At 40.4% G+C, this 27,523-nt stretch overlaps 4 protein-coding genes across 9 annotated transcripts in view; 2 read left to right on the forward strand and 2 right to left on the reverse strand.

Annotated features, from left to right (window-relative positions):
- Positions 1-439: 439 nt before the first annotated feature.
- On the reverse strand, positions 440-4,240 carry LOC110066781 (transcription termination factor 3, mitochondrial-like). Its single transcript, XM_020774022.2, has 2 exons — positions 3,650-4,240; positions 440-1,641 (listed from the first exon to the last, which is right to left on the reverse strand). The coding sequence occupies exons 1-2, from the start codon at positions 4,223-4,225 to the stop codon at positions 1,147-1,149; spliced, it is 1,071 nt and encodes a 356-aa protein (XP_020629681.1). The 5' UTR covers positions 4,226-4,240; the 3' UTR covers positions 440-1,146.
- Positions 4,241-5,644: 1,404 nt separating this feature from the next.
- Positions 5,645-18,962, forward strand: LOC110066734 (SCO-spondin-like). Of its 5 annotated transcripts, XM_089296064.1 has the most exons (17): positions 5,646-6,175; positions 6,931-7,104; positions 7,786-7,953; positions 8,857-9,027; positions 9,925-10,095; positions 10,923-11,093; positions 11,729-11,899; positions 12,301-12,468; positions 12,609-12,779; positions 14,144-14,317; positions 14,772-14,942; positions 15,379-15,537; positions 15,764-15,934; positions 16,782-16,952; positions 17,358-17,531; positions 17,930-18,127; positions 18,651-18,962. In XM_089296064.1, exons 1-17 carry the CDS (start codon positions 5,824-5,826, stop codon positions 18,653-18,655), a joined length of 2,940 nt encoding a protein of 979 aa, XP_089152190.1. In that variant the 5' UTR covers positions 5,646-5,823; the 3' UTR covers positions 18,656-18,962. The 5 variants fall into 5 exon arrangements, with proteins under 5 accessions (XP_089152191.1, XP_089152193.1, XP_089152189.1 ...); XM_089296065.1 differs by lacking the exon at positions 16,782-16,952 and having other exon boundaries at positions 5,645-6,175; XM_089296067.1 differs by lacking the exon at positions 15,764-15,934 and having other exon boundaries at positions 5,645-6,175.
- An 840-nt stretch (positions 18,963-19,802) lies between these two features.
- Positions 19,803-23,526, forward strand: LOC110066676 (A disintegrin and metalloproteinase with thrombospondin motifs adt-1-like). The gene is made up of 3 exons (XM_020773914.2): positions 19,803-20,291; positions 21,516-21,695; positions 22,200-23,526. The coding sequence occupies exons 1-3, from the start codon at positions 19,922-19,924 to the stop codon at positions 22,487-22,489; spliced, it is 840 nt and encodes a 279-aa protein (XP_020629573.1). The 5' UTR covers positions 19,803-19,921; the 3' UTR covers positions 22,490-23,526.
- Positions 23,527-23,835: 309 nt separating this feature from the next.
- LOC110066650 (chloride channel protein D-like) overlaps positions 23,836-27,523 on the reverse strand; it is a 44,340-nt gene continuing 40,652 nt past the window's right edge. For both annotated transcript variants that reach the window (XM_089296069.1, XM_020773878.2), the window contains exons 20-25: positions 27,120-27,225; positions 26,680-26,775; positions 26,070-26,158; positions 25,786-25,815; positions 25,267-25,424; positions 23,836-24,696 (exon numbers count right to left, since the gene is read on the reverse strand). In XM_089296069.1, the coding sequence (XP_089152195.1) occupies positions 25,289-25,424; positions 25,786-25,815; positions 26,070-26,158; positions 26,680-26,775; positions 27,120-27,225 (457 nt within the window). In that variant the 3' untranslated portion in view covers positions 23,836-24,696; positions 25,267-25,288. The remainder of the gene's footprint in view (positions 24,697-25,266; positions 25,425-25,785; positions 25,816-26,069; positions 26,159-26,679; positions 26,776-27,119; positions 27,226-27,523) is intronic.

Below are 27,523 nucleotides of genomic sequence, written 5' to 3' on the forward strand. Positions count from 1 at the left end.
AGACTTTGTCATGAAGTAAAACCATGACCCCGTTGTACACATTTTCTTTTGCTTTGCATTGGCTTTATGTTTTTGCTTCAAATTCTGATCGGTTCACGGATAACTTGTCTCCATTCTTTGTGATTGCATGGCCAGTGATTACTTTGGCTTTGGTTTTACAACACACAATTGAAAACTGCTCTATGGTTGGAGTTATTTATTCTAATGCATTTCATTTATATTTTTAATTTTTTCTTTATAAATTTAAAATTCATAAAATTTAAAATTCATAAATTTCAATTTCTTTAAGTAAGGTTTGAAGGAATATTCTCAACACAAAAATTAGCAAAAGTAATAAACCACGTTTCAATAACATCAGGACGTCATTGTCAAGTAAACGTGTAGGTTAGTTTTTGCATTATAAATAGAGCTACAATATTATGTGCATAGGATGCCAAAATTTTTGTATAGACTTTCCATTATTCATTTATTCATTGACAGTTTCCCATTTTCTACATAGCTCTTTTTGACAGTGTTCATAACCTTTATGTCAAAGAACTAATAAGCAACTTTTAAAGGGCTGGGTCACCTGCTAATGGACAATGTTTTGTTTGAAAGTCAAATTTTTATCTGATTTTGGCACTAAATTTTTGTGGGTTCTAATTTTTTTGTGATTTTTGCGTTTTTTTCTGCAATAAGTAGAAAAAAATTTTCTCCGCAAAAACTTACTCCTCTGGCAAAATTATGCATGCAAATGTCACTAGTAGAATTTGTTGCAGAAATGAGAAACAAAACGTTCAAAAATTAAGAAGAAGGTTTACAGGAAAGGATCATTAGGTTCTCTATTGAGAGGAGCATCTACAATTCCGCAAAAGAGTCCGATGTAATTGTGACAGAGTGACACTGATTACTGAATTACTGTGTTTTAAATTTCTACATGTTATTTCACTTAAACGCGACCTCCCAAAAATTGTAAAAATTAATATCCAGCAAGAAAAACCAGTCTTTTACAATCACAAAAATTAGTTCCCACAAAATTCAAAAAGTGCTGATCCCGCAAAAATTTAGTGCCGCATGGTATTTACAAATCTATGTTCACAATTCATGAATAAAGCAATCTCATGGACAGAGAAAAAACATTAAAAGAACCCTAATATTTGGTATGGCTTATTGTTCATTCCAATCTATGTCCCTTCTAAACTCATCAAATTCATCCAGTGACATTCTTGCAACTTTTTCAGCAAACCGTTTATCTGAGTTAGTAACAATCAGTCCCAGTCCGTAGTCATCGATCTTCATTTCATCTGTTATGTGGCCTAGATGTTTCAAGTACAAATGCCTTTCTTTTATTCGCTTTAAAGAGCACTGGAACAACCGAGGACAGCGTGCTATACTGGATGGACTCGCATTAATCTTCTCATAGCAGTATGTCCACTTTTCCTTGAGTGCCTCGGGACTGAAGGTCAAAACAGATGGCTGTTTGAGAATGATGTTCTTGATGTGATCTTTGTTGAATTTGAGCTCTTGTTCGAGGAACTGAACTTTCTTCCTCAATGACTCAACATTATAAGTGGCGATTATGCTAGGGCACTTTGTAAGTACATGGAGTATTTCATCTTTGGTGAACTTTGGTGTTACTTTCATGTCTTCAAAATATTTGACCTATGAAATAAAAAAAAGCTTTCAGATTAGATTGTGAGAAGTTTGTGTTGTTGGGCAAGACACTTAACTCTCGGACATGCTTTGAGAAAGATGGGCATCCAAGCATCCTGTGGACACCCACAGGATGCATTTTATTTTTCAAATGATACTTTATAAATTGTTCATGTGAGTAGACCCTAAAGCACATTTTGGATGCACACTTTTCAAATCCTGGCTAAAAGCCTACTCTTAATGTACCTCTCTCCACCCAGGTATATAAAATGGGGATCAGAAACTTTAATGCTGAGGGTAACACCAATGGACTTGTATTCTACCCACGGAGAGAGGGGTAGTCAAGACTCCTAGCTCTTCTCAATTGGCCACAGAACAGACTAAAGAGAAGACTTATATTGGGTCTAAGATTCTCTCCTCTGCCCCGCAGACATTGAAACCTTTACCCCATACTAGACCATGATCAGTTTGATTTTGCAACAATATTCTGACTAAGCACCAAACACCCCTGCCCTATCCCAGGCTAGCTATTTTCCATGCAGAAATATTTTCACTATCATAGTCCAACATGCACCAACTAAACTAAAATCTTACAAAGTTACCTCTGAGAAGTCAAATCCAGTTGAACTTAAATTGTTCGATTGATTTTTATTGGGTTCAGCAATCAAACACAAACTTATCAAAGTAAATACAATCAAAGGTCCAGTTATTGCACTCTTATTCCATCAAACACAAGCAAACTCTTGAAGTTTGATTGGTGGGACTGATTATCAAACATTCAGTTGGCTAAGCCAGGCATTTAAAACTGTTTTCAACAGGTTTTGGAGTTGTGTGGTCTTGAAACACGAAAATACGAGTTCCCAGGTGAGAACCAAGATGCCAGAATAATTTTATATTATTATCTACTACATCTTACCTACCTTGAAATTTCATACAATGGCAAAATCTGTGTAGTTGAAATGTTTTGCATTTTCTTTTTTTGTAAACAAAATAAAACCAGTTGACTTCAATTGGTTCCATTAAGTTCCGTAATTGAACTCACCATAAAATGAAGTTAGATTGTCTTTGACTGTCCCAAACCAATCACAAAACAATCAAGTGATTGATTTTTCATTTTGGCTGATTAGGCCAGGTTCATGCTGACTGGACCATAGTCTCCTACACAGACACTCGTTGAGCATGTCACATAATCTTCCTTCCCCATGAAATTATGGCTGCTGAAACACAGGGTTATTTCTGTCGCTTTATCACAATGCACTTCCTGATCAAGGCAGCAAATGTTTGAACCTAAGAAATTTAGCCTGACACTTTACTGCCAGTGTGGCCTTTCAACAAGTGTGTGGACCTTAAAACCCTTGATTTAAATCTTGATAAGCAAGAAACTGTAGAGCATTTTGTAAAGAAAGAAATGGGCATGTTCGTAAGTAGACATTTGTTTGGCTAGTTCGTCCAAAATGCTGGAAGCCTGTAGGAAGTCTGCTTGGATTGCAAGACACCAAAATACCAGCAAGGACTTTCAATGAGTGTGTGAGACATTTACAATGTTATGTTTAAGTCTGAATACGGAAACTATAGTGTGTTTCACAGTGAAAAAGATGAAGTGTTCATCAATCTATGAGCTCGGACTGGATTCAAAAGATTGCATAATTGAAATCATAGTATTTACTTTGAAAGCATTAATGCTAAATTCAACACAACACGCCACAGTACATGTTGTAGTTACCACTCCAAGGGAGCCTTACACGATGACCCGGCACTGATTGGCTCAGCTGATTTCTACAAGCAAAGGGAAAGGAATGTGTTGTTTGTTTCAACAGATGCTGGTAAAGGAAGAAGATTGCATGACAAGCCCAAAGAGTATCATCTGCATAGGAGGCTACCTAGACCACATATATAGGCCAGCAGTCTGGAGGTGGGAAGAGGGAACAGAGAAAGCATGCAGGGAATGCTACCCAGCTACGTTTGTAACCATGAATGGCCAAGATACCTCCCACCTCCCCCTCCCACCAGGCCTTACCTTTCCAGGCAAAGTTTCCTCTGTTCTAGCTGTTAACACACCAGGCGCTTCTTTAACAACGTAAGTTATAGACTCTGGATAGATTCCAATATTTCGCATTGCCTGCACACGGTTTTTAAGCAAGACCTCCTTGGTTGTCAAGATGGTTGGTCTGCGAGTGATAACTTTGCGCCTAAGTTCTCGGTCAATTCCAATCTCCCCTAGAAATCTAAAGATTTGTGCTATTTTCTTCACGGAAAGTTTGCTGAAATCTATATGTTTGCGAATATTTTTAACTCGGATGCCATTTCTTTCCAAAAATTCCCCGACTTTGGCACGTGCTTTAGATGACAGTTCAGGCTGTTCAAGTTGTTCAACTAATCTTGTCCCTTGTGAACCTTGGTTAGTTTCCAAAGGCTTCTGAGTTTCAGTTACCAACTTTCTAACAAAGCCAAAGGGAAAATCCCTTTTAAGGCTGCCAAACACCAGTATCCGAAGTGATGCAGTGTTAATGTTAAACTGTCGCACAAGAACGAAAGCATCCTTCGGGAAAGCCACCATATTGAAATCCTTACACCTTTTCCAGGTTCCCCGCATTTTGCACAGCCTCGGGCGGTATTGGAGATCTGGGCCCAGTTGTTCAAAGGGTCATATTTTATTCTTGAATGCGTGTGCCTGAATGCGTAATTAAATTTAAAACAACTCTGCAAAAAACTAGCAAGATAAAACACTTTTATACCAGAGAAATTAAATTAAGAATTTTTTTAGAGGTATTATCAACCGGCTGATAATATAAATGCGGACATCGAGCCTCACATGAACCCCCATTACCCCCACCTCAAAGGAAACGTAGCTTGACTGTTTCCATGATACCTAAAGCTATGTCGACTAGAGTCTTTGATGACCCTTGGCTCAAAGGTCAAAGGGCAGAGGCTCAGGGACAAAGAGTGATCTCCTGGACCACCAGATGGGGGGTTGGGGGTAAGGCTACCAACCGTACCCCAGAAAACACTGCACATGCCTTGCACCAGCCGGTGCTGAGGAGATTAGAATATGGACCCATGTGATATTCGCTGGAGGAAAACATAACATTGTCAGAAGGATTTTTGTCTGAGAGTTTGAAGAAGCTGAGCTTATTTACGACGGGAGGGAGTTGTTCAAGGGGCTTATTATTCAGTTGGTTTTAAACATTACATTTCGCGATCAATATATATATAGCTATGTATGCCATATATTAATCCTAATTGTTGTGGACGTCAAAAAAATAATAACTTCACATAGATGGAAAATTTTTCTGAGCCGGGTCCCGAATAAACGCCGAGTCTCAAGCATCTGAAGCCTCTCAACCATTTTTTTCAAGGTGCAATAAGCTTGAATTACAATCTTAAGTACATGTTATAAACGTCAAAGAGAATGGATAAAGCCATTGTTTTTATCCAAGGAGACGCTAGTTTACTTATTCATTTACTTACTTGGCGACATATTTGTTTTGCATTTTCGTTTATTCACGATTTGCGTCAGTGAATGACAACTGAATGAGTGGGTAGCAAGCTAAGAAATGCAATGTCCAACACTTGTTTATAATGTGTAAACGAAATAAAGCACCACTCCTGAGCGCAAAGCGTCACTGATTATGCAAACGACTGCGTTCTTATAAAATTTATGCTTAGAGTCTTATAAAAAGAGTCTACAAAGTCTCTTCAGAAATATTCCTCCCCCTGTTAATTGAATACCGATAAAAATTTTATTTTTCTAGAACCAAATTGCAAATAGTTTATCGCAGTTAGCGAACCAAACTACATTACTTAATGTGCTATAAAATACAATTTAAATCCTCTCGGCGCGCCTATAAACTTAAACTGGCTATCTTTGAAATAAAGGTTGAGTCAATTTATAAAAGAACCTTTGAGAATTGCATTGTATCCATAAAGCCAGGGAAAAATCTTTGTAATTAAACATCCTTTGAATGAAGCGACTCTGTGTAAATATTTACTTAGATTTAAATAGACATTTTATGCTACAACATTCCAGGGTTGTACCTCAACACTGCCCACTAGTACTACATACTTACAAAGACTTCATTTTCTACGGAAATCCACAGTAAAAACTAACTGCACTGCGAGCTGCACATAAACCTAGTAGCACTCCAAAACCAGAGTGAAAACAACGAGATTGCAATCTAAGTGGATCGCGCGATGGGGTGTGAAAAACTAGTAGTGCTAGTGTTAGTCTGTTTAGTCAATGAGATGGCTTCAGAACCGAGATTACGGCTATCATGGGGCCGGCGGCGCAGATACTGTCATAAAACCAACTGCGTCCCTGGCTCTTGGTCTTCCTGGAGTGCTTGTTCGCATTCGTGTGGTCCACATGGTACACAATACTCCCGCCGGCCGATAATCAAACCAGCACAGTGTGGAGGAACGTGTGTGGTGACTACGCATGGAGCCAGAGCGTGTAATCGATTTTGCCTAAACGGTGGTACACTAATACGTTTAAGCTGCCATTGCAAGTATGGATACAGTGGGGAGTGTTGTGAAAAGGGTCAAGGTGAGTTTTAAAACGATTCAGTTGCTTTCATCCCAGAGAAAGGGTTGGGACGTCGTAGAGTTTAAATCATTGCCTCGAACTACAAGGAATTTTAACCGTCTCCTTCAGCCTTGAGAGCTAGCAACAACTAGAGATGTTTGAAATTTAGATTACGGTATGCTCCTCCATGTTAACCAATTACTTTGGTCTAATCACTCACCAAAAGCTCGCTCTGCAATTTTTCTGAACGTTTGCTGCTTGAAATGCGCGCTGAAAATATTCTGAATTTTAGTTTTTATTTGCTAACATTATATGTGTCAAAGGATTGAACGACCTTAAACGGTTGGGAGGGAAGGGTCGGACGAAACAATTTGGGAGTCGCAGTTATGACGTGGTCTAGACAGTCTGCACCGGGAACATTCACCGAGCATCTCAGATAATTGTTTCGTGATCATATTGCCCTTTATTGACCCTCATTTAGTTGTCTACCTATTACAATACGTCCCAAAAGTCAAATGGACCAAAAACGGCCATCGGTGCAAAAAGCAGTTTTTGATTGGTTAAACCACTTAGTATAAGACTTCTCCCAGCCAATTACAGAGCTCAAAGCGACCACGTGTCATTAATTTCAAAATTTGTCCAGCTAGTGGTTTTTTCGTTTACAGTGAGTAACTATAACTAATTATTATTTTTTCTTTAATTGAAAGTAATTAACATGTGTATATGGTGTCAATAAATAGTGTAGTTTCCATCTTCCAACCTTTCGTATTCGACAGGAAAAGATGGCGGCTGGTCTTCGTGGTCAAGATGGGGACAATGTTCGAGCTCTTGCGGGACGGGACTACAGACCCGAAAGCGCTCCTGCACAAACCCGCCACCCAGCTATGGAGGGAAGACATGTGTGGGACCTGCCGAACAGCATAAAAATTGTCTACTCAAAAAGTGTCCAGGTAGATATTGATGTTTAGAAAAATTAATAATTCTTCGCTTTTAAAGAACGAAAAGTAAACTGCGTGATAGGAAAAGACAATGATTCATAAGCAAGTCAGGCCATTTGAAGTTAGATTTATAGTAGCCTTGATCGCCAGGCCACGGGTGCGAAGAGTTCCGCAAATTACATTGTATATATCAACACCAAATGTCCCACCTCATTTTGGTTAGAACATGTTCACTGTATGTGCAATGAGAAGTTGGTCCGCGGTTATAACCTTTTATAAACTCTGATATGTGGTATGATTCCTAGTATGCTCTGTACGCAGCGACAAGACACAAATATAATCTCAATGGGTTGCCCCGATGAAGCCTTCCTAACAAAGCTTTTTAATAAAAATCACTTTTAAAAGCCCAAGAGCTGTAGCCAAATAAATACTTCGGATTCTAAGTCCAAGTTGGGTTAATTCTGTTCAGTTTATTTTGATAGTAAAACAAAACCCTTTTAGAGGTATGACTTCAACTGAGCTGGTGCATGACAAGTCACACTTGTACAAACTGTTGCACTAAACAAGAAGGATATTATTTTGATATTCGGACTAATGTGTGAAGTAGTTAAACTTGTTTAGCCTCAGTTTTCTTCCCACTCTCCCCTATATTATATCCAAAACGATCTACTAACCTACCTTATTCATCACAAGATGGCGGTTGGTCTTCGTGGTCAAGTTGGGGACAATGTACGGGATATTGCGGGACAGGACTACAGACCCGAAAGCGGTCTTGCACAAACCCACCACCCGGTTATGGTGGGAAGAAATGTGTGGGACCTACCGAACAACATAAAAATTGTCTGCTTCACCGGTGCCCAGGTAAAAATCGATGTTAGTCGCTTTATTAACGTTAATGCAGTAACGCTACCTCACTAACTCACGAGCCTGTTTTTACAAATGCTGGCATGGGTCCGTTTTGTTTATTTTCGTCAGTGCATTCTGATTGTAAGCAGATTATTTAATAGACGGGTATAACTTGTAATGTCAGTACAAATTAAACCTAATCCTTAAGGTTACATATTCATTTGCATGGTTGCGCCCTTAATTTCACACAGTTTAGATCGCACTAACGCAAATACATTCCCGTAGTTCTCGTTGAAGTCAACTCCTCTTTTTAACTTTCAAGTTTCTTACATGTCATTTAGAAAGAAGTGAGCGATCACTCGTTTCAAACTTCCAATGTATCGTGTATATTAGACACTTTTAGATACGAAGAAGCGATAAGTACGTATTCAACAGATATCAATCCAGTTAGGAGCCTTCCTAAATCTTTCACCCGTCCCTGTTGATAGCCAGCTAAACAGTAGACTATCGACATGAGATTGACGAAAACGAGATAACGCAAACATAAGTGCAAGGTTTAAAAAGACGTAGTCGTGCTCCGATCTTAAGGACCTTATTGTCTATACATTGTAAGAACCCGTAATCAATCGAAAATTAGCCTGCGTAGCAAGAGTTCCCGTTCAAGAGCTTTTCCGCATTCTGACCGCGCGTAAATTGGGGCCGCGCGGTCACAATGCGGAAAAGCTCTTGTACGTGGGAACGCTTGTTGCGCTGGCTAATCCAAAATCAGAATCAATTCTGTATTTTTATTAGACTTAAAAAAGTTGAGAACAAAAAGAAGATAAAGACCTGATACAAAAAGCAATTTAAATTAAAAAGAGAAATGGCCATCTGATTTTTTGATCAGTGCCAGTTTATTCACCATTGTTCTGTTTGCAGTAAATGGCGGATGGTCAAATTGGGGAGCGTGGGGCAAATGCTCAAAAACTTGTGGCGTTGGATACCAACAGAAAAAAAGATACTGCAACAACCCTCGTCCGGAACATGGAGGAAAGAAGTGTACTGGAGACAAAATAAAAACACGAGCCTGTTCTGTCAAATCATGTGCAGGTAAACTTCATTCATTCAATTTTGTTTTTTTTTCCATTATATTTTTTTTCCTTAGGCCGAGGTATATCAGCATAACTGTGTTTTCTGTGTTGTATTCGGAAGAACTGTAATCAATGGGCCAATTTTATGAGTTCTTGTAGGAGAAACGGAAATGTTCTAACAAGCACCGACCCCCCAGACAGAATAACTTTTAAACTGTCATTCTGTTTTGCATGAAACCTTACAAATCCTTTCTGGGGCACTGCCCAACGAACTCACCCAAAATTTACATTAAGTACACTTGAACCATGAACAAATGACGTTTTTTCTAAATTTCTTTGTTTGTGTCTATAGAGGGCTGAGCGAAAGTTCTTAATATAAAGTACAAGATAAGCGTTTTTACACTGTACTAACGCAAAGTAATCTTGTTAACACGAAGGACCCTCATTCCATAACCACGAAAAAACTGTGTTCACGGTTCGCCAAGGGTCTTCAGTGTAAAGATAGGACTTAACATGGATTTTTCATTTACTAAATGGTCTTCATTGGGTGACGAAGTTGAAGTATTATTTAAGCAATAGAGTGCTTTTTCGTGTTTACGTAGCCTCGTCTAAACACGAGGGGGGTCCAAGAATACGAAATAGTTGTGAATCCCCGAGACACAGTGGAGGGTTTGCATAACTTCTGAGATTTTCCCTAATCCCCAGGTGTTTAGATGAGGCTAAGTAAACACGGAAAAAGTTCTCTATTGCTTTTATAATTGTTTTTTTTAAATACGCGCGAATCTAAAACGTCACATCCGTGTTTACATACTCACATCTGAACACACCTACCGACCAATGAGAGCGCGCGTAGTATCTCAGTTATTTTATAAATTATGATCTTACTACTGTGCTTATTGACTTATCACTTCTTTAGTGAATGGTGGATGGTCGACCTGGGGTCCTTGGAGTAAATGTTCCAAGACTTGTGGATACGGATCTCAATACAGTAAACGGTACTGTAATAATCCGAGCCCTGGGTATGGAGGAAAGCCATGCACTGGAAAAGATACAAGAACACGAGGCTGTTTGGTCAAATCATGCCCAGGTTTGCTATTAATCATGACTCAACTCTAGTTTACTTCAGAATTCCATAATGGTCAGACTGTCTACTCTACTCAGCAGCTACAAACGCTTTCTTTTCATAACGTTTTCAAATATCAGAAGTTTATGCTGGCGCGAACGAACGATTGCAAATCAGCTGGTCGTCATAGTGGCAATACAGGCTATTTAACAACCACTCTCCGGCGAACATAAAGGCTGGAGGTGTGAAAGGATAGGGACTTTATAGCTGAAGTATGGAAAAGGGTGGGGAAAATATCATTTAGGTACTTATTGAAAGGAGTTTCAAAATATCTCGAATAAACGTGTCTAAAGTGTTTATCGTGCTACCAATGTTTTTGCTCTACATCGCAATCAAACAAACCTGTTCGATTACCAAAGCGTTGTTAATTATAACTCTTCAAATAAATCTCTACCACTAGCATGCACTTCTCTTTTTCCACCCCAGAAAATCTAATACCCGACAGTCTGACGACGTCATTTCACTCTTCACGCCTTACGTACCTATGTTCTGAACAAGAGTGAAGTAAGGCTTTCTCCATTCAGACCACCACCCCCCCTCCCCCCCCGTTTTAAGTATATATGGCTCCGCCACTGGTCGGTTACTAGTCATTCTTTACAGAAAATCAACAGTTCGAGCTGGTTATAAAACTCATGATAGAAGTTGTAGAATGTTTATACTTAATCAAACAGACGGATAATGTAAATATCATCCCGATATGCCAGACTAGAAAACAAATGTGGACGAGACGTACCGTGACGTATCCAATGTCCATTTGTTTTTATTTTTATTTTTTTTTTTTCCATTTGCAGTAAATGGAGGCTGGAGTTCGTGGGGGAAATGGTGCGCATGCTCTAAACCATGTGGCACTGGGTCACAGTACCGCAACAGGGCGTGCACCAGGCCTCCTCCATCGTACAGAGGTAAACAGTGTACTGGACAGGACAAAGAGACGAGGAACTGCAATACTCATCACTGCCCTGGTACGTAAGCGATTCTGATCCGCTAAAGAGTATGCTTGTATTTTCTTCCATCGCTTCGGCCAGACACAATAATAACTATCTGCAAGTTTTATACTATCCGTTAATTTATATGCAAAGAAAAGTAGACCATTATATGTAACTACCTCCGCAACTGCATATTAAAATGGTCAAGTTGCTGCAAAAAAAATCGTGTCTTGGAGACAAACGAGTGTCGCGTACATTGCCGGCACGTTATGTTCACTCTACTAGAGTCAAACATAAACCCCAACTTTTCTGTTAAGCCCTGTAAAGTGTGATTATTCAAATGAAAACTTTAGTACAGGAATTTGACAGTTTTTTTCCACGTCCTACATTTTGATACTCTTCTTAGAAAAGGAAGGATAAACGAGCATAATGTTTCTTTTACCACTTTCCCTGGGCGACTGTTACGACTGATTTTCTTTGGAACTGTTACGGTATTGCAGCGTTTTTATTCAACCACCGGGTTTGAAGCGAAATACCCCGTTTTGCTCAGCAAATTGAGAGGTTTTCAGTTCCTACAGGAGGAGGCAGGTCAGCCATAAATAATTTGGCCAATGAGCTGAAAATCTGAACACTGGGCTCCAGGATTCTAAGGCTTACTTTTCTATTTTCAGTTGACGGAGGGTGGTCTTACTGGGGTAACTGGGGCACTTGCACCAGAACTTGTGGAAATGGAAAGCAGTACAGCAAACGACACTGCGACAATCCTGCGCCCAAGTACGGAGGCAAGAAATGTTACGGAACAAACGTCAAAACCCGAGCATGCAACTTAAAACCTTGTCCAGGTAAGTCATTAAACAACGTGAACACTTTTGGACTGAGCTTATATGGAAGTGAAGTGTCTGAGAACAGCAACAAAACATTGTAACGAACTAAAGCCTTTGCAAAATGAAAATCAAAGAAGCAGTCACAGGAATTTCAAAGAACGGGGTTTCTTCAGTTGTAGCAAGAATACGCAGATTAGCACAATTGTGTCCGCGACGTAATACTGCAATAATGACGTCTTAGACATGACGATCTGAAAAATCGCCCGACCCTGGCGTTAATTGGCAACTGAGCAAGCGAAAGTGAAACCAAAGAAGTAAGTAACTTAAGTAGAAACATTTAGGATTTTAGGTCATTGAAAATCAAGGATAAGGCAATAGTTGGTACATGACCATTCATATTAAAAAATTTTTCTTTGTAGTTAATGGCCGCTGGTCACTATGGGCAGCATGGTCCGCGTGCACAAAGACTTGTGGGACTGGAAGCAAAAAACGTCACCGAACCTGTACCAATCCCCCGCCAAAGCATGGAGGAGTGTGCATTGGACCGAGTGTTCAAACAAAGACTTGTGCGAAGCAAAATTGCCCTAGTAAGTTGTCGATGTTCTTTTTTTAAATACGCGATTGCATGAGTATAAGTAACAACCCAATAAACAAAATTGGCGTGGGAATAACAAACCAAACTAAATGTTTTTAGTTGAGTAGCTGATCTGACTTTATTTTTTCACAGTAAATGGCGGTTGGGGCACCTGGGGCAAATGGGGAGCATGTTCTAAAGCGTGCGGCACTGGAAAACAATATCGCAGTCGGTACTGCAACAAACCAACACCAGCGTATGGAGGAAAACACTGTTCTGGTAAAGATAAAGAGTCAAGGAACTGCAATACAAATCCTTGCCCAGGTAAGCATGCTTCGTTCGGTCAAGATCGTTTCCTTTAGGTGTATCTCAATCAATCAATCAATCAATCAATCAATCAATCAATCAATCAATCAATCAATCAATCAATATATTTAACGCGTTCGGTGTGCTTAGCTAAAAAGCTAGTTTACAGGTAACGCCACGAAAAAAAAACAGAAAAAAGAAATTATAAGAGCCTTATGAAGGTATATAAATTTAAATAAATTAAGATTAAGAACTAGCTAATATTAAAATATAAGAATTAACAATGTAGTCACAAGTAAAATGTATAAGAAAATATGATCATTAAAAGTAGTTAAAATTGATTAAGGATAGATCCACTTCGTACTCAGAGTCCCGTGAGATCTAATGTTTTTTAAGTTGCTTTTAAAAGTAGTGTATGTTTGTATCTTTCGAGACTCGTCCGGTATAGCGTCCCACAATTTCGATGCAGCGTATCTCCATGGTCTCAAGCCGAAAGTTGTTGATTTTACATTTGGAAGGCCCAGTATTGTGGTGCCCAAAGGTTATAAGTGGAGCAGCTTACTGTTATAAGATCACGTAAGCTTGCTGGTCCTGCATCGCTGGCCAGTGTCTTGGAAACAGTAGACAATGTTTTCAAAACGAGTCCTGGTGTGCAACCTTTCATATGGAAATGGGTTTGACTTGCAAGACAATGAACGTGCAAGAAAAACTCATTTCAATATGAAAGGTTGTACACCAGGACTCGTTTTGAAACAGAGGTAACGGTAACTGGGAAATGGGTTATTACAATTCATCAAAATTAATTACCATTTCTACCGAAAGAAATTCAACTGTATTGATGTGGGTATATCAGCCCAGTCACCCTGTTAGTATTTGTGCATACCTTCCCACCAGGGTAGAGAGATGCCAGTTTTTGTCGAGAGTGATCGTCGGTAGAGTTTCAAATTCGTGTTACCCAATCATTGTGCGCTGTACGGCGCGGACATTAGACCAGTTCTTGAACTCTCCTATATAGGGGATGCACCGAGGCGGGAAGAAGAGATTTGGAGTGGTGGGGGCGAAATTGCGGCGTTCTGAGCGTACCCATGCACGTTATCCTGAGCTTTCTTTTCCCCCCTGGGTTCAACCCCTATACGGGACGGGACTACGCGGCGTTTGAGAGTACTCCGAATGGGAGTTGTTACGTCGGCATGTTACTTTGCAACGTCGCTAACGAAAACTCCGGCCCCGCTCAGCCGATTTTAGGAGTCGAGATCAGTTACGAATGGAAGTACTTCTTTGCGCCGGAAGCTTAAAGTTTCTGCCAATTAATTCAACTGTAATTACGATCGTGCCATTGAAAATAATTTTACGTTACACAAGAAACCATTTTTCTCTTTCAGTGAACGGCCGCTGGGCACTGTGGGAAGTATGGTCCACTTGTTCTAAGACGTGTGGGTATGGAACCAGAATTAGAAAGCGAACTTGTTCAAATCCCCCGCCTCAAAACGGAGGAAAGATGTGCACCGGACCGAGTCAACAGACTGGCAAATGCTATTTAACCAAGACATGTCCGAGTAAGCACCTTTTCATCACTAATCGCATGAACACATCGACGATCAAAGCAGGAAAGATTTGTGCATGAATAGACCTTTTGGGAAGGGGAAAGACGGTCACAGGGTACAAAATCCACCATTTTCTATTCAGAGGAAAACTATAGGGCAGCAGATTTCTTGTTCGTTTGCATAAATACGTAAAGAAACCGTTTATCCAAATTATTACTTTAGATATCTGTAAAACCATATATAGTGAATATAGTCAGTGCTACAAATCAAATGGTCTGTATTATTTGATGTTCATTGCATGTGCCCCAAAAGTAAGTCAATGTTTTTGTTGTCACAAAGCCAGTTCCATATCGGAGTTCTACGATTAGAGTGTTCGCAGTTTCCTCGAAGAAATTTTCAGGTGCTATTTGCTTCATGTTGATTTTCAGTGCTGAATTCGTTTTCAAGAAAACATGTTCATTTTCAGTAAACGGCCGCTGGTCGCCGTGGGGAAAGTGGTGCAAGTGCTCCAAGACGTGTGGGACCGGAATCCAGACTCGAAAACGAACCTGTTCCAATCCCTCGCCTCAGCACGGAGGAAAGCCATGCAAGGGAATCAGTGAACAGACAAAGTCTTGTCAATTAAAGCAGTGTCCTGGTTAGAATTTTTCACTTAATTACTTAAAGCTCTGACAGTTCAAGGTAGCGTTGAAATATCATTCACATAGTGTTCCGTTTACGTAGCTCTGGACGTGGACGATACTACTTTTTCAGTCAGTCAGATGCAATTATGACTTGACCTATGCGCGTTAACCCGTACTTGGCACTGGCTGTAGTTTCTGCTTGCCACACTACCACTACGCTATTACCATCGCTGTGAAAACTTCACTTTTGAGGAAATTCTCACTCTCTCAGTGCTTCATAATGTATAATAGTATTCTTTTTGCAAAATAACCTGTTTGATTATTGCTTCAGATAGTCCGGAACAGACAACTAATGTAATATTGCTCTAGTTGATAAAATGGACACCAGTGACTTCGGGACGGTCAAGTTATCTCTGACGCTCTTGTATTCCTTTGCTTCTTATTTCTCAGGTTACGGTGGTTGGGGTTCCTGGGGTCAATGGTCAGCATGCACCAAAACTTGTGGCACAGGAACACAGAACCGTAAGCGGACATGCCTAGGCTCCGGAAACGGAAATTGTCCAGGTTCAAATGAAGAGAGCCGCCACTGTAACACACAGAGTTGTCCTGGTAAGTCAAGATTTAAGTTTTCGCAAAGAGTGTGAAATCAGAAGTGACTACTGGCAATGTAAGGCTCGTCAAGGAAAGCCTTGCGTAAAAGATTAGAAGTAAATGAACAAGTTCCCAATTTCTCGTTCACAGTATTCCTTAAAGAACTGAGCAGCTTTGGTAGTCAAATTATGAATTAAAGATAACGAGAATCACGGAACACTCCCACTTTCTGTTCCTTTTGCAGTTGACGGTGGCTGGGGAGACTGGAGCGACTGGAGTGCATGCAGTGTGTCGTGTAGGCCTGGTACTAGCATCAGGAGCAGGCAATGCAATAATCCAGCCCCGAGTGCCGGCGGCAAACAGTGTACGGGACTTCCTGTGGGAAATAAGCCTTGCAATGAAGGACCCTGCCCTGGTAAGTATAAAGCAAACCCTACGATATTTCTTAAAGCTGTTGAAGTGTTGTAGAACAACTGCTGATGGGCAAACCAGCAATCCTCTAGTCTTAAGTGCCATGGACTAGAAAGTTGAAAATTGAAAAAGAAACGGTACGTATTTTTGAGGTTTGACCGTGTTAAAGGTGGACTACTAAATGTACTTTCCGCCCTGCTAAATGAGTCGAAATGCTGTTGAAATAAAACGAAAATCCCTTGTAAAATATAATGTACAATTATCCAATTTCCAAATTCTGTTTTTCTCTGACATACGCAGGGAGAAACGTCAGATAAGCAACCACAAGCGGATGTTTCTCATCCCAACCATAAAAAATCTGATAAACAAACTTCGCTTACCGAACAACGACAAACTGTGTATGAAACCAGGCTCAATAAACACAATGGGAAGCATTTCTCACTTAATTCTCTTGACCCTCTCCTGGTCAGCTTTTCAAAATTGTCTGGAAAATCATAGCAAGTGTACAATATAAGGCATTATTATATGGCTAGCTCCGTGAGCGGGCCCGATTCCTACGCAATTATTGGCTACCTGAGCGGGAAAGATGGTGCTATCTTACCCGCTCGGGATTACCCGCAGTGTCCCGCAAGAAAATCGTGTTCTTTTTCCATATAATAAATCCTTTTCGGTCAAGATGGCTGCATAGTAGCCTCGTTTTTTTTGTTTCATGTTTATAAACCTCGAATCCGTCTCGGTCCATAAACATGCAAAAAAAAGACCTTCCCGCTCGTAGGATTCGCCAACGTATTGAGTAGCTTTGGTAATCGAATTAAAGATAACAAAGATCAATCTCTGTTCCTTTTTTGCAGTCGACGGTGGCTGGGGAGACTGGAGCGACTGGAGCGCTTGCAGTGTGTCGTGTGGGCCTGGTACAAGCATCAGGAGCAGGCAATGCAATAACCCAGCCCCGAGTGCCGGCGGCAAACAGTGTACAGGACTTCCTGTTGGAAACAAGCCTTGCGATGAAGGACCCTGCCCTGGTGGGTATAGAGCTAACCTGACGATGTTTCTTAGAACAGTTGAAGGGTTGTAGAACAACTGCTTATGGGCAAATCAGCAGTCCTCTAGTCTTAAGTGCCATGACCAAGACAGTCCAAAAATTGAAGAAGAAACTGTACGCATTTTTAAGGTTTGACCTCGTTGAAGGTGGAGTACTTAACGTACTTGCTGCCCTGCTAAAAGCATCTGTTAAAAAAGGACCTTCCCGCTCGTAGGATAGACCTTTCCCGCATTCCACTTCAGTGCGTACGAACAATAGCACCAGAGCGAGGTTGGGGTGGACATTTTCATACATTTACTGTGTTTTTGTCCATCCTGACCTCGACTTGGCGCTATTGTTTGTCGGCATGCGGGAAAGGTCTATTCGCTTCGTTCCTTTTTTGCAGTCGACGGTGGCTGGGGAGACTGGACCGACTGGAGCGCTTGCAGTGCATCGTGTGGGCCTGGTACAAGTATCAGGAGCAGGCAATGCAATAATCCGCCCCCAGGTCCCGGTGGCAAACAGTGTACGGGACTTCCTGTAGGGAACAGACCTTGTAATGAAGTAACGTGTCCTGGAAGTACGTATCAAACTATGTTCTAAGGTTCAATTTCTATTCTGGCTGTAAGCACAGAAGAAACTGAAAATTCTCATTTAGAAAAAAGTGACCTATCATGTGTTCATAATAAACCTCGAAAAACGATAACAAGAAAGGGTTAATTTACACGAATGTTCAACGCTGAAATACGAGCACACGTGTCCAGTTCTCGCTGGAATGACCATTGGGGACACAACCAGTTCCAGTTAGATCGAGAACATTGGACCGGTAATGTAGCAATCCGATTGGTTGATTTTAGCTGGATATTGACCCTCTGAACTAACTTAGTCGTGAAATAATAACTAGTATAGATAGTCCAATCAGATATCGTTAATATTTCCCTTAAAAGCGAGGTGATCGATTCTGACCGGTTGTCTCAGGTGGCGACTGCTGGGGTGATTGGAGCGACTGGAGCATGTGTACCAAAGCTTGTGACTGTGGCAAGACATACAGGGTCCGTTTCTGCAAATGCGCACATGGCCAGGGGCATGAAAAGTGCCAAGGGCCCGGAGAGAGCTCCCAGAGTTGTCACTGCAACCCCTGCCCCAATGGACCCCCTTCTGATGACATTGTCGAAGGTATAATAACATCACTTGGTTAGCACTTGATGGGCACGAGGTGCGGCACGTGGAGTCAGAAACCTTCGGCAATCATTGTTGAAGATGGCCTACTCTAGCAAAAGAATCTAAGTTCTTTCGAAGGCAGTTTTACGCTGGCTTAAAGACACGCTGTTTAGCAGTTTCTGCCGTTATCTGATAATGAAGTGAAATGCGGTCAAAATAATGGTTTCTGAAGACATAATTCTTATGTCTGTTGGGTTGATCGAGAGATTATGTTCAGGTGGTAATGTGTGGAAACCTGGCCTGCAATTCTCAGAAGTCTTCTTTGCTTGATATGTAGTAAATTTGATATTCAAAATTGCAAACCCAACTCGCCTAAATTAAAGCACGACCAGGCCCCTTTAAAGGACAATGAGGTACAATTTTGAGACCCGTTACCGAGTTACAGTGATAGATTCTTATCCTGTCAGGAACAATGGCGTCATCAGATAGCAGTTACCATTCTGATTCTAACATCACCTCTCTTTTCTTTCCTCTGTAGCTTAAAGCCGCGAAAAAAGACAACAGAGATGAACTTTCAGTTAGATCTTCTAAAGTTCTCTAATTAGTTTCTTATGTGCAAAACGTTTCTCACCTGTAAAACATTGCTTGGAATTTGACACTTAAGACATACATTCCATAAAAGTTCACTTTTCCTTTCCTGACCTTTACATCTTTCAAGTCACAGGATGAAAGATACGCCCACGGTGTGGTGGAGTGGTTTGCCATCTTAGCGAGCTTTCAAAAACACTAACGAAACAAATAAGCAATTTTGTACAGTAGTACCAAGGTAATAAAGTTCTACGTTTTAGCCGCCTGTTCCCTTGGTCTTGTTTGGGGAGCTCGCGAGTGTGACTCAAAGGTGAACCTGCTCATTGGTTAGTGGTTTTTACAAATTAATAGTGACTATACCATTAATGCCCGTCCACACTATGCCGGAGAAATTTGAAAACGTAGCTTTATTTCTCCGGTTAGGCCTACCGTCCACACTTATCCGTCACGAAAACGCAGCTTTTCGAAAACGATTTTTAAATCGTAAAAATTTGAAAACGCCGGCTTGTCGTTTTCGTGTGGACGCAAAACATTTTGGAAACGGAGCTTTTCGAAAACGATGTAGTCACGAAAGTTATGCAATTTCCTTGAACGAGTTTCCTTGAACACAAATCCAAAATGACCGGTGATTGTTGCGTTTTTAAATTCTTCCAGTGCAGTGTGGACGGAAACCATTTGGTGCGTTTTCAAAGGGAAACCCACGTTTTCAAATTCCTCCAGCGTAGTGTGGACACGGCCTAAGTAACCCTTCCAAAAGTGAGAGGAATACGTAAGTAGGTAATCATGATATTTTACTTTGGAAAAAGAAAATTACAACCCAACCTTAATAAATAAATTTTCCAATAAATCGTTTCAAGGTGGCTACTCGATCCCTATCAAACTTGACTTAATTTTGCGTGAAGTATTTGTAAATTGTTGGCTTAGAAAACAAATGAAGAGACAACAACAGGACAACAGAGACAATGAACCCAGCCCTTAAAACAATAGAGTTGGGTGAACCAGGGAGCGAATAAGATAACCGGCTCTGAAGTGGTGCGTGGCTTCAGGAAGTTTCTCAAATTAAAACCTCACTATTTAATCCTTACAAACACCATAACCAAATAAATCACAGCTGAACTTGACAGAATATTCGAAAGAACAAACAAAGCATGTATTACAACTGAGAGTCGGACTGCGTGTCTCAAATTTTCCCATTTCTAAGTAAACCTTTCGGGGCTAAAAATGGTTTCGTACCTAATCCTAGCCTTTTCCCTTGCCGTTCAGTTGTATTTTTCCCAAAGCAGCACAGAAGCAAATTCTCAATCATTTCAAAAGAGTCCGTGTTGGATGTGTAACGTGACACACTGTAAACAGTGCGTCGCAAGTCAGTGGACGCCGTGGAACCAATGCTCGGCTCCGTGCGGTAAAAATGGTTATCAATCGAGAACCAGGCTCGTACACCGGCCGTCATCTTGTGGCGAGGAGGGTTCATGCCGGGATCTCACAACAAAGGAGTGGCGACCCTGCAATAGGTTTTGTCACAATGGAGGGACGCCTGATCGATGGGCCTGCAAGTGTCCACTAAACTACACTGGCGACTGTTGTGAAACAGGTTTGTGTGCTAAAAGTGAAACACCATAAAATACTTAAACGTTCACCCGTCTACCAATACAAAACGCAGAGAATCTAGCTATTTCTAATTTGCAACCACAACAGTTGAACGCGGATAGACGTTGCGTTTCCTCAATAGAAGTTCCCAACAGTTCTCGGAAAAATATTGTTCAATTTGACATCCAACACAGTAAGTAAAAGGAAGTAAAAACATAATTAATTTCCCGCCAAAATAAATAAAAAAGGACAGCGATTTTATTATCTATTTTTTTCTCTTTCAGTTCGGAAAAGGAGAAAAAAAAGACTCAAATAGCTCCCTTCTAATGTTGGTTGTGACAAATGTGTTCTGTCGTATATTTTCCTTCATTAACTGACTGGACTAATTTGAACTTGCTTTGTAGAATTTCGAAATTAATACAGTTGAAATGTGAAAATATGTCGTAATTACCCTGCTAAACAAACTTTGGATCAAAATCAAAATCAACACTAAAATTCAATATTGACATGTAATATGACAATAACACATAAGTTGTTTTTAAAGAAAACATAAAATTATATTTATTAAACCGAAACCTGAGCAACACACTCTTTGGCCTTACATGTAAAATTTACAACAAAAACCGAATAAACGGCTATAGTAAAGACACGCCTGATTTTCGTAAACGATATATTAGAAGAGAAAAGTTTATACTGGTTTTGATTTTTTCTCTTTAAGAGTGAAGAACTATCAAGCTGTTTTGATCGATCTTAGTTATTTCAGGAGTGAAATAGTCAGATATATAGAGAGAGCTTACATTATATCTAAGATGTGGAATATTTCAAAGAATTCCACTGTATAATTTTGAGATTCGCGGACGAAGATTTGACAAGGCTTTTCTCGACTAATGCAGGCTCGTTGATTGCTGACGAGGCCTATACGAGATTGGCAGGTCCTGCTCCAATGGCTGAAGGGAAGGCGTGGGAGGATGTGGGCGATGTTGGGTGCTTCCTGTTTTACGACGCTGTCTCCTCTAGGACATTGGCTCTGTGCTTGATCTCAAACTGAGGTGGCTTGGAAGACCGTTTAAACGTAAAATACAGGCAAAAAAAAAACACCACATAAACAGGGTGCTGAAAGAAATAGGGTAAAATTCCTCCGGGAAATCCATCAACTTTTCATTCGATCGCTCTTTAAAGATTTCTTAACCTCTTAGCCCGCTCAGTTTAATACATGTTTTCTTTGCAGCGTTTTTTGGATGGAGCATGTGGGGGGACTGGGGACAATGTAGCAAGTCCTGCAATTCCGGCACTCAAGAGCGCATGCGTATATGTATTGAGTCATCACCGTTCAATGCTTCCGTTTGTGACAAAGTGTGCAATGGGTCGAGTATTGAAACAAGAAAATGCAATACTTACCAATGTCCAGGTCAGTCGCTTGCAGGTATCTCTAACGTCATAATTATTTCTCTTTTTACGTGAGACGCGCATTCAAAAATTGACCCTTTAGGGTTGATGGTGTAATTTTCACAACGTCAATCCGGGTAAAAATCTTGAGACACATTACCGTTTCGCCAGCAAATGATAGTTGTCTTAACTCCCCTCCTCACCTCGCCAAATGCAAAGTTGATTTCTATGCATTGTTCAACAACAAAATAGAAACGTTGATTTTTTTTTTGAGGGGGGGGGGGGTGGTCTAAGCTCTGAAAGCAGCGAAGAGTCTTGACACCACTATCAGATGCACGCGGATGACGTAGGAATTCTTTCGCCTTAAACTGATTATTTAGTCGAATGTCAGTCTGGTACCCAGTCTTCGATCCTTACTACGCACATTTTACAAAACGTTACCTGCCGCTGCTCCCTGCTGGAATGTTGGATTAGAGGTTCTTAATATAAAGTTGTTCACTTTTACATTATTTTTTTCTTTTTTCAGTCCAATACGATTCGCTCGGTTGTTTCAAAGATGGAACTCCCCGCGCTCTTCCCGAGCTGCTTGAAAGCTTCCGAAAAAATATCGATTGGATGAACATGGCAAAAATCGTTCAAGCGTGCGCGGAGGTGGCCCATGAGCGTGGTCGTCAAACGTTTGGACTGCAGTTTTACGGGGAGTGTTGGAGTGGAGTAAACGGCAGCAAGACGTACGATATGTACGGGCCTTCCAAAAACTGTTGGAGTGGGGTAGGAAAGGAAGGGAGCTATTACGTTTACAAAATTAAAGTGTAAATGTCGTTAGCCCAAATATAACAGGATGTAATGTAAGTTAACACTCACGTAGCCATAAGCACTGGAAGAATTGTTTCAAGTTAAAATAAGAATAAATATTGACTGAAAATCACGGAATTACACCATGTGTATTTAACTTTGAATCGTTCTTCACAAACTCTTTAATAATTCATCAAGTTTAAACAAAGAAAATCATGACTGTGACGGTGTTTAAGTATCTGATCTTAATTACCATAGATTTTACGATTTCATTTCTCCGTTTTCTTTTAAGTTTTAGTTTCGATTGAGAAGATATATCAAGCACTCAAGACAGTGTTTGACCAAATTTCCAAACACCTCGAAGTTCGTCAAAAATACTTCGCTGCGCGTCGTAATTTCAACCCTCTTCTCGGTGTTTGGAAATGTGGTTAAACACTGTCTTTCGTCTCTGATATAGTGCTCACAAAATGAAGGCTTACGATGGTGTAAGACACCATCATTTCTCGCAGCTGAATACGTGGACAAACAAACCTTGAACATATTGCGGTAAATATGATTCCCCCATGCCCATGGAAAATTTCAACCAACTACATGTAAGTAAACCTTGCCGCATTTCACTTTAGTTAGTACGAACCATGTTCATTTCTCCTTTGCCATTGACTAATTGTTATTTGTTATGTTAAACTGACAAGATACCACCCTGGCCATGCACAAGCTCCTAATAAACTTAACCAGAGGTTAGCCTGTGAAGGTTTTCACTCACCGTGCGTTTTAATCTACGCACCACTACAACGCTCTTACCTGTGTCTGAACACCGTGTCTAAAGGCGTGGTCAAAAGATTGCTAAAGCTAGGTAAAATCTTTACTAAAACAGAGTGGAGGATGGATTTCATTTACTCTCCAACAGCACACATAGAAGTTATCAAGTAAAACCTCTAGGAAGCGTTACCAAATTTAACTTTGTTTTACTAGGCAAAACATACGAATGGTGGACATGCTCACCCCAGGAAAGAAGTCTTGATTAAAAACCAAATACTTCCAAAGAAAATAAAGAAAAAGTATATAAGCATTAAGGAGAACTTCGACGCCGATCTGTAAAGATGATCGCATGCATTGGTAATGGAAGGATCTTTCTTAGTGGAAATCATTTGAGCCAATAGTTGCTGTCAGCGAAGTTGCTAAGCGACTCGTTGTATCCCTGACGTCGTGTTGATGTGAGAGCTTTCGGAGTGTTAATTCACGATTTTGATTGGATAATAAGAATTAGAAACCCTTTCATGGCTTCAACAAACATTAGCCAAAAAAGCCGTTGTTTTGCTGATAACACGTGTTTAAAAAAAACACGATGTTGAAACAAAACAAAACGCTACTCTTAATTTTTTTTTATTTAATCCACTGAGGTGATATTGATAACAAATCATTCTTATTATTATTATTCAAAATATCGTTATAAAAGTACACTGATTCATGCATAATTGCATCATGTTTGATGGAGTCTGCTCCCTGACTCGGGCATAAAATCAATATACGGATTCGGCTATCGTGTCTACATCCCTGTTGCTACCCAGTTCAGACAACGCGAGATTCATTTGGGAGGCTACAATTGTGCAATTTGTCACACGCAACTGATTGCATGGGAGTATGTGCAAACAGAACAATTGTAACTTTTCAAATTAATCATCACGTGATCCGAATAGGCCACGTTCAGTATATCAATATTCTACTATGGCTCTGAGGCTTTCGGGTGAAAACTGTAATTTTTTAAAGTTTCTTTTCTCTCTCAGTTCCCAAAAGAGACTTGGATACAAAGAAAATAAAACCAAATAGAAAAGTTTGTCCTGAAAGCCTCGGAGCCATGTAAGAATATTAATATGTGAAACGTGGCTTGTTGGGTGGCAACAAGGATCTAAACACGTTAGCCGAATCCGTCTAAAAAAGGGCTGCATTAATTCTACCGCGAACTAAGCAACTCCTAAACATATTTGACTTAATTTCTCTAAAAAACTTTAATGACAATATTTTCCAATAAATCTACTGTATTCGCTTCTTATAAAATAAAATCTCACTATATTTTTTTTGCTGCTGTGTGTAATTCAGGATAAGGGTGGTCTTTTGTGTATTAAATTGTTACGATGCCTAGCTCAGTTGGCTAGATTACAAAATGATTCTTCATAACAGCTTGGTATTAACTTTCCCTAATTTATACATCGATTTGGGAAGCACCATTACTGGAATAAAGAGAGAGAAAATGACATATTATTGAAAATCAACTTCATATTTGATTCATTCCCTTGCATTACTGCTCGCTTTTCCCCATCGTTTCATCTGATGACTGACAAAATTTATCAATTTTGAATAACAGGACAAGTAGATACCCTAATTACTGGATACTGTTCTTTAACGCATCCTGTTTGATCGAGAGAACCTTGAGATGGCAAAGCACTTCAGAGACAGACGGTTATAAACTGAGCAATTGCAGGCTCCTGTTTTACGAGTAGGGCTGGGCGAACGCAAAATGCAAAGCTCGGTCATTTTTACTTGGAAAAAAACAAGTCAAGTAATAGTCCCCATACTAGAAGGCGTGATTGATTCAAATTTTCTTTCAGACATATTTTCGATTTTAATAACATGCAATTTACCTGAAGACTACATCGACTCGTAGGCGTACGAAATATTTTCCCATGCCCAATAACCTAAACATGTCTTATCTTTTGACTCCTTATCATACCACTACCCTCCTATCTTAGTTAACAGTCACGTAAAATAACGTTTCCTAGCAACAACCAATGCCTATCTACCTTGAAACGAATCTCACTCAGTTCATGCCTCCACACTCTGCCGGTGAGCTGACGGAGACTGCATTTCCTGGGCCTTGGGCGAGTCATGGAGTACACTGTGGATGCGCTCCTCTATTTGGAATCCCATGAGGTCTTTGCGGGTAATAATGCCCTTGACCCTACGTTGGAGCAAGGGAGTGATTACAGAGAGCGATACACAAGATTTTTGACTGATTTCTGATGAATGTTTGTTGGCTTTTCAAGACATGCACGTGCAATTCATCGACGTATGGCTGTGCCACTCGGACTAACTTAGAGTTCGAATGCTCGTGCAACAGGAAAACCAACCATAACATGGCGGAATATGGTTTCCTTAGATATGTACAAGAAGTGGAAGCAGTGTAGGCTCCTTTGCAGCTGTTACGATGGAGACTGGCAGAAATAGAGACAAAGAAGTGCACTTCGCATGCAATGCAAGTGACAACGGTTGGGTGGTTAGAGAAACTTGTGCTTAACACTATGCGGGTCATTGACACAAACCTGTTTTTCTTGTCCACTACAGTCAAATGCCTGTCAAAACAGGACAAGATGATACCGGTTAGGACAACCTTACAAACAGCAACTGAGAACTAAGGTTCTAAGTTATTCCTTCTCCTAACCAGGTAAAGCGTTGAAAATCAACAGAGTGAAATGATATGACAGGTAATAACTCCAGATATTTCTGGTGATATCGACATTATCACTATAGATAACAGTCAGTACAACGTGCGCTATTTCCTTTCCCGCTTTTTCTCTACGATATCATTCAGTTGTAAATGAAGTACCTCAGTCCTAGTGTCCTGAATATAATGTAGGTTCGGTGAAGAGAGAACGTCTCTTGAACTGTAGGAGCCGAGTGGTTCACATAAGGAGACTGGAAATAATGTAAACAAACACTCGTCACAAATAAAATTACAACAATGTTCATTATAGAGAGGAGAGGGAGGGAGAGCAACTATTAACGTTTCATCATCTTAAAATAAACTAACAGAGCACCTCATTTCGGAACATTCCTCTGTACAAGCAAAGTAAAAGCCTAGTTTACGTTTTGGAGGAATGATCTCTAGTTATTAACGAAAATTACAACGTATCAGTAATCCTCAGCAAAGGGCGTCCAATCAAAGCAATCAACGTAATGAACCAATCGGAACTTGATGCAATAGTAGCCAAGCGCGCGTAAAGATACAGCAAGTGCCAAAGGGCGGAAAAACAAGCGTAAGTGAAGTCACATTTAGTTTTGATTGTTCCTCATTGGTTAAAGAAACTGCATGTTTGCTTTAATTGGCTACAACCAGCTGTACAATCTTCTTTCAGCCAAGCACAGATCTCACCGAGGAGAACTAAGAAGTTCGTGACACAAGGGCTCAAGCTGAATCTGTAGGATGCGTTACGTACCAGATCAATGTACATCTCCTGGTAACGCGAATCTGCTGCATAACGCTCCAGCTGAGCGTTAAGTCGCTCCGCATCACGGACGTACCCTTGGTGCATCTACAACAACAACAACAAATCTAAAATTAACTGGAACAAGGTCACGTGAGCAACTCAAAAAGAAAAAAATTATGTAAGAATTTTCCAAAATATCTCTTTCACGTAGTATTCTCGGAGGCTTGGGAAAAGGGTGTTAACCATGATAACAGTTACTACTGACCGAAAGTGCATATCCTCAATCAGAGGACTGAAAAAACAAAAAAACTTTTAGAATGGTTTGGATGGTTTTCTTTTCTTTTTAAGGTCAAACGACGTAATTGTGAAGTAATAGCGTTGAATATTTCCCGAAGTCACTTTCTTCACAAATCACAATTATAGCATGTTACTTGTTAGTTATCGCTAACCTGGTAGTAATCCAGCCTGTTCACATCCAGTTCTTCCTCGTGAAGTGAGAGATTCTCACGAGAGGAAAAGATGTCTTCACGAGACAAAAGCACCATCATGTCATTTCTTAAAGACAAGAATTGAAATTGAAGAGTTGTCAGCCGAAAGTTGCTGATAAACCCCTCAACAGGGGATCGCCGTTGGGAATCTGGATAGGGGGATGGTAATTAAAAGGGGGGTCCCAAATATTATTATTTTGCAGTAGAAACAGCACAAAGAAGCGGGAGTCACAAAGAAAGGGATTGAAACTGGAGCAACGGAAAGCGGGAAGTTTGGACCCTCCTGCCCCCTTCCCCCTTCCCCCTCCCCCTTAAAACATTAATCTAGACTCGCTCTGCAGTCTCACTTGCATGCAACCTCGAAT

This window comes from Orbicella faveolata, unplaced genomic scaffold, assembly GCF_042242905.1.
Source record: "Orbicella faveolata isolate gen_17 unplaced genomic scaffold, um_ofav_v1 contig_26, whole genome shotgun sequence".
Taxonomy (NCBI): domain Eukaryota; kingdom Metazoa; phylum Cnidaria; class Anthozoa; order Scleractinia; family Merulinidae; genus Orbicella; species Orbicella faveolata.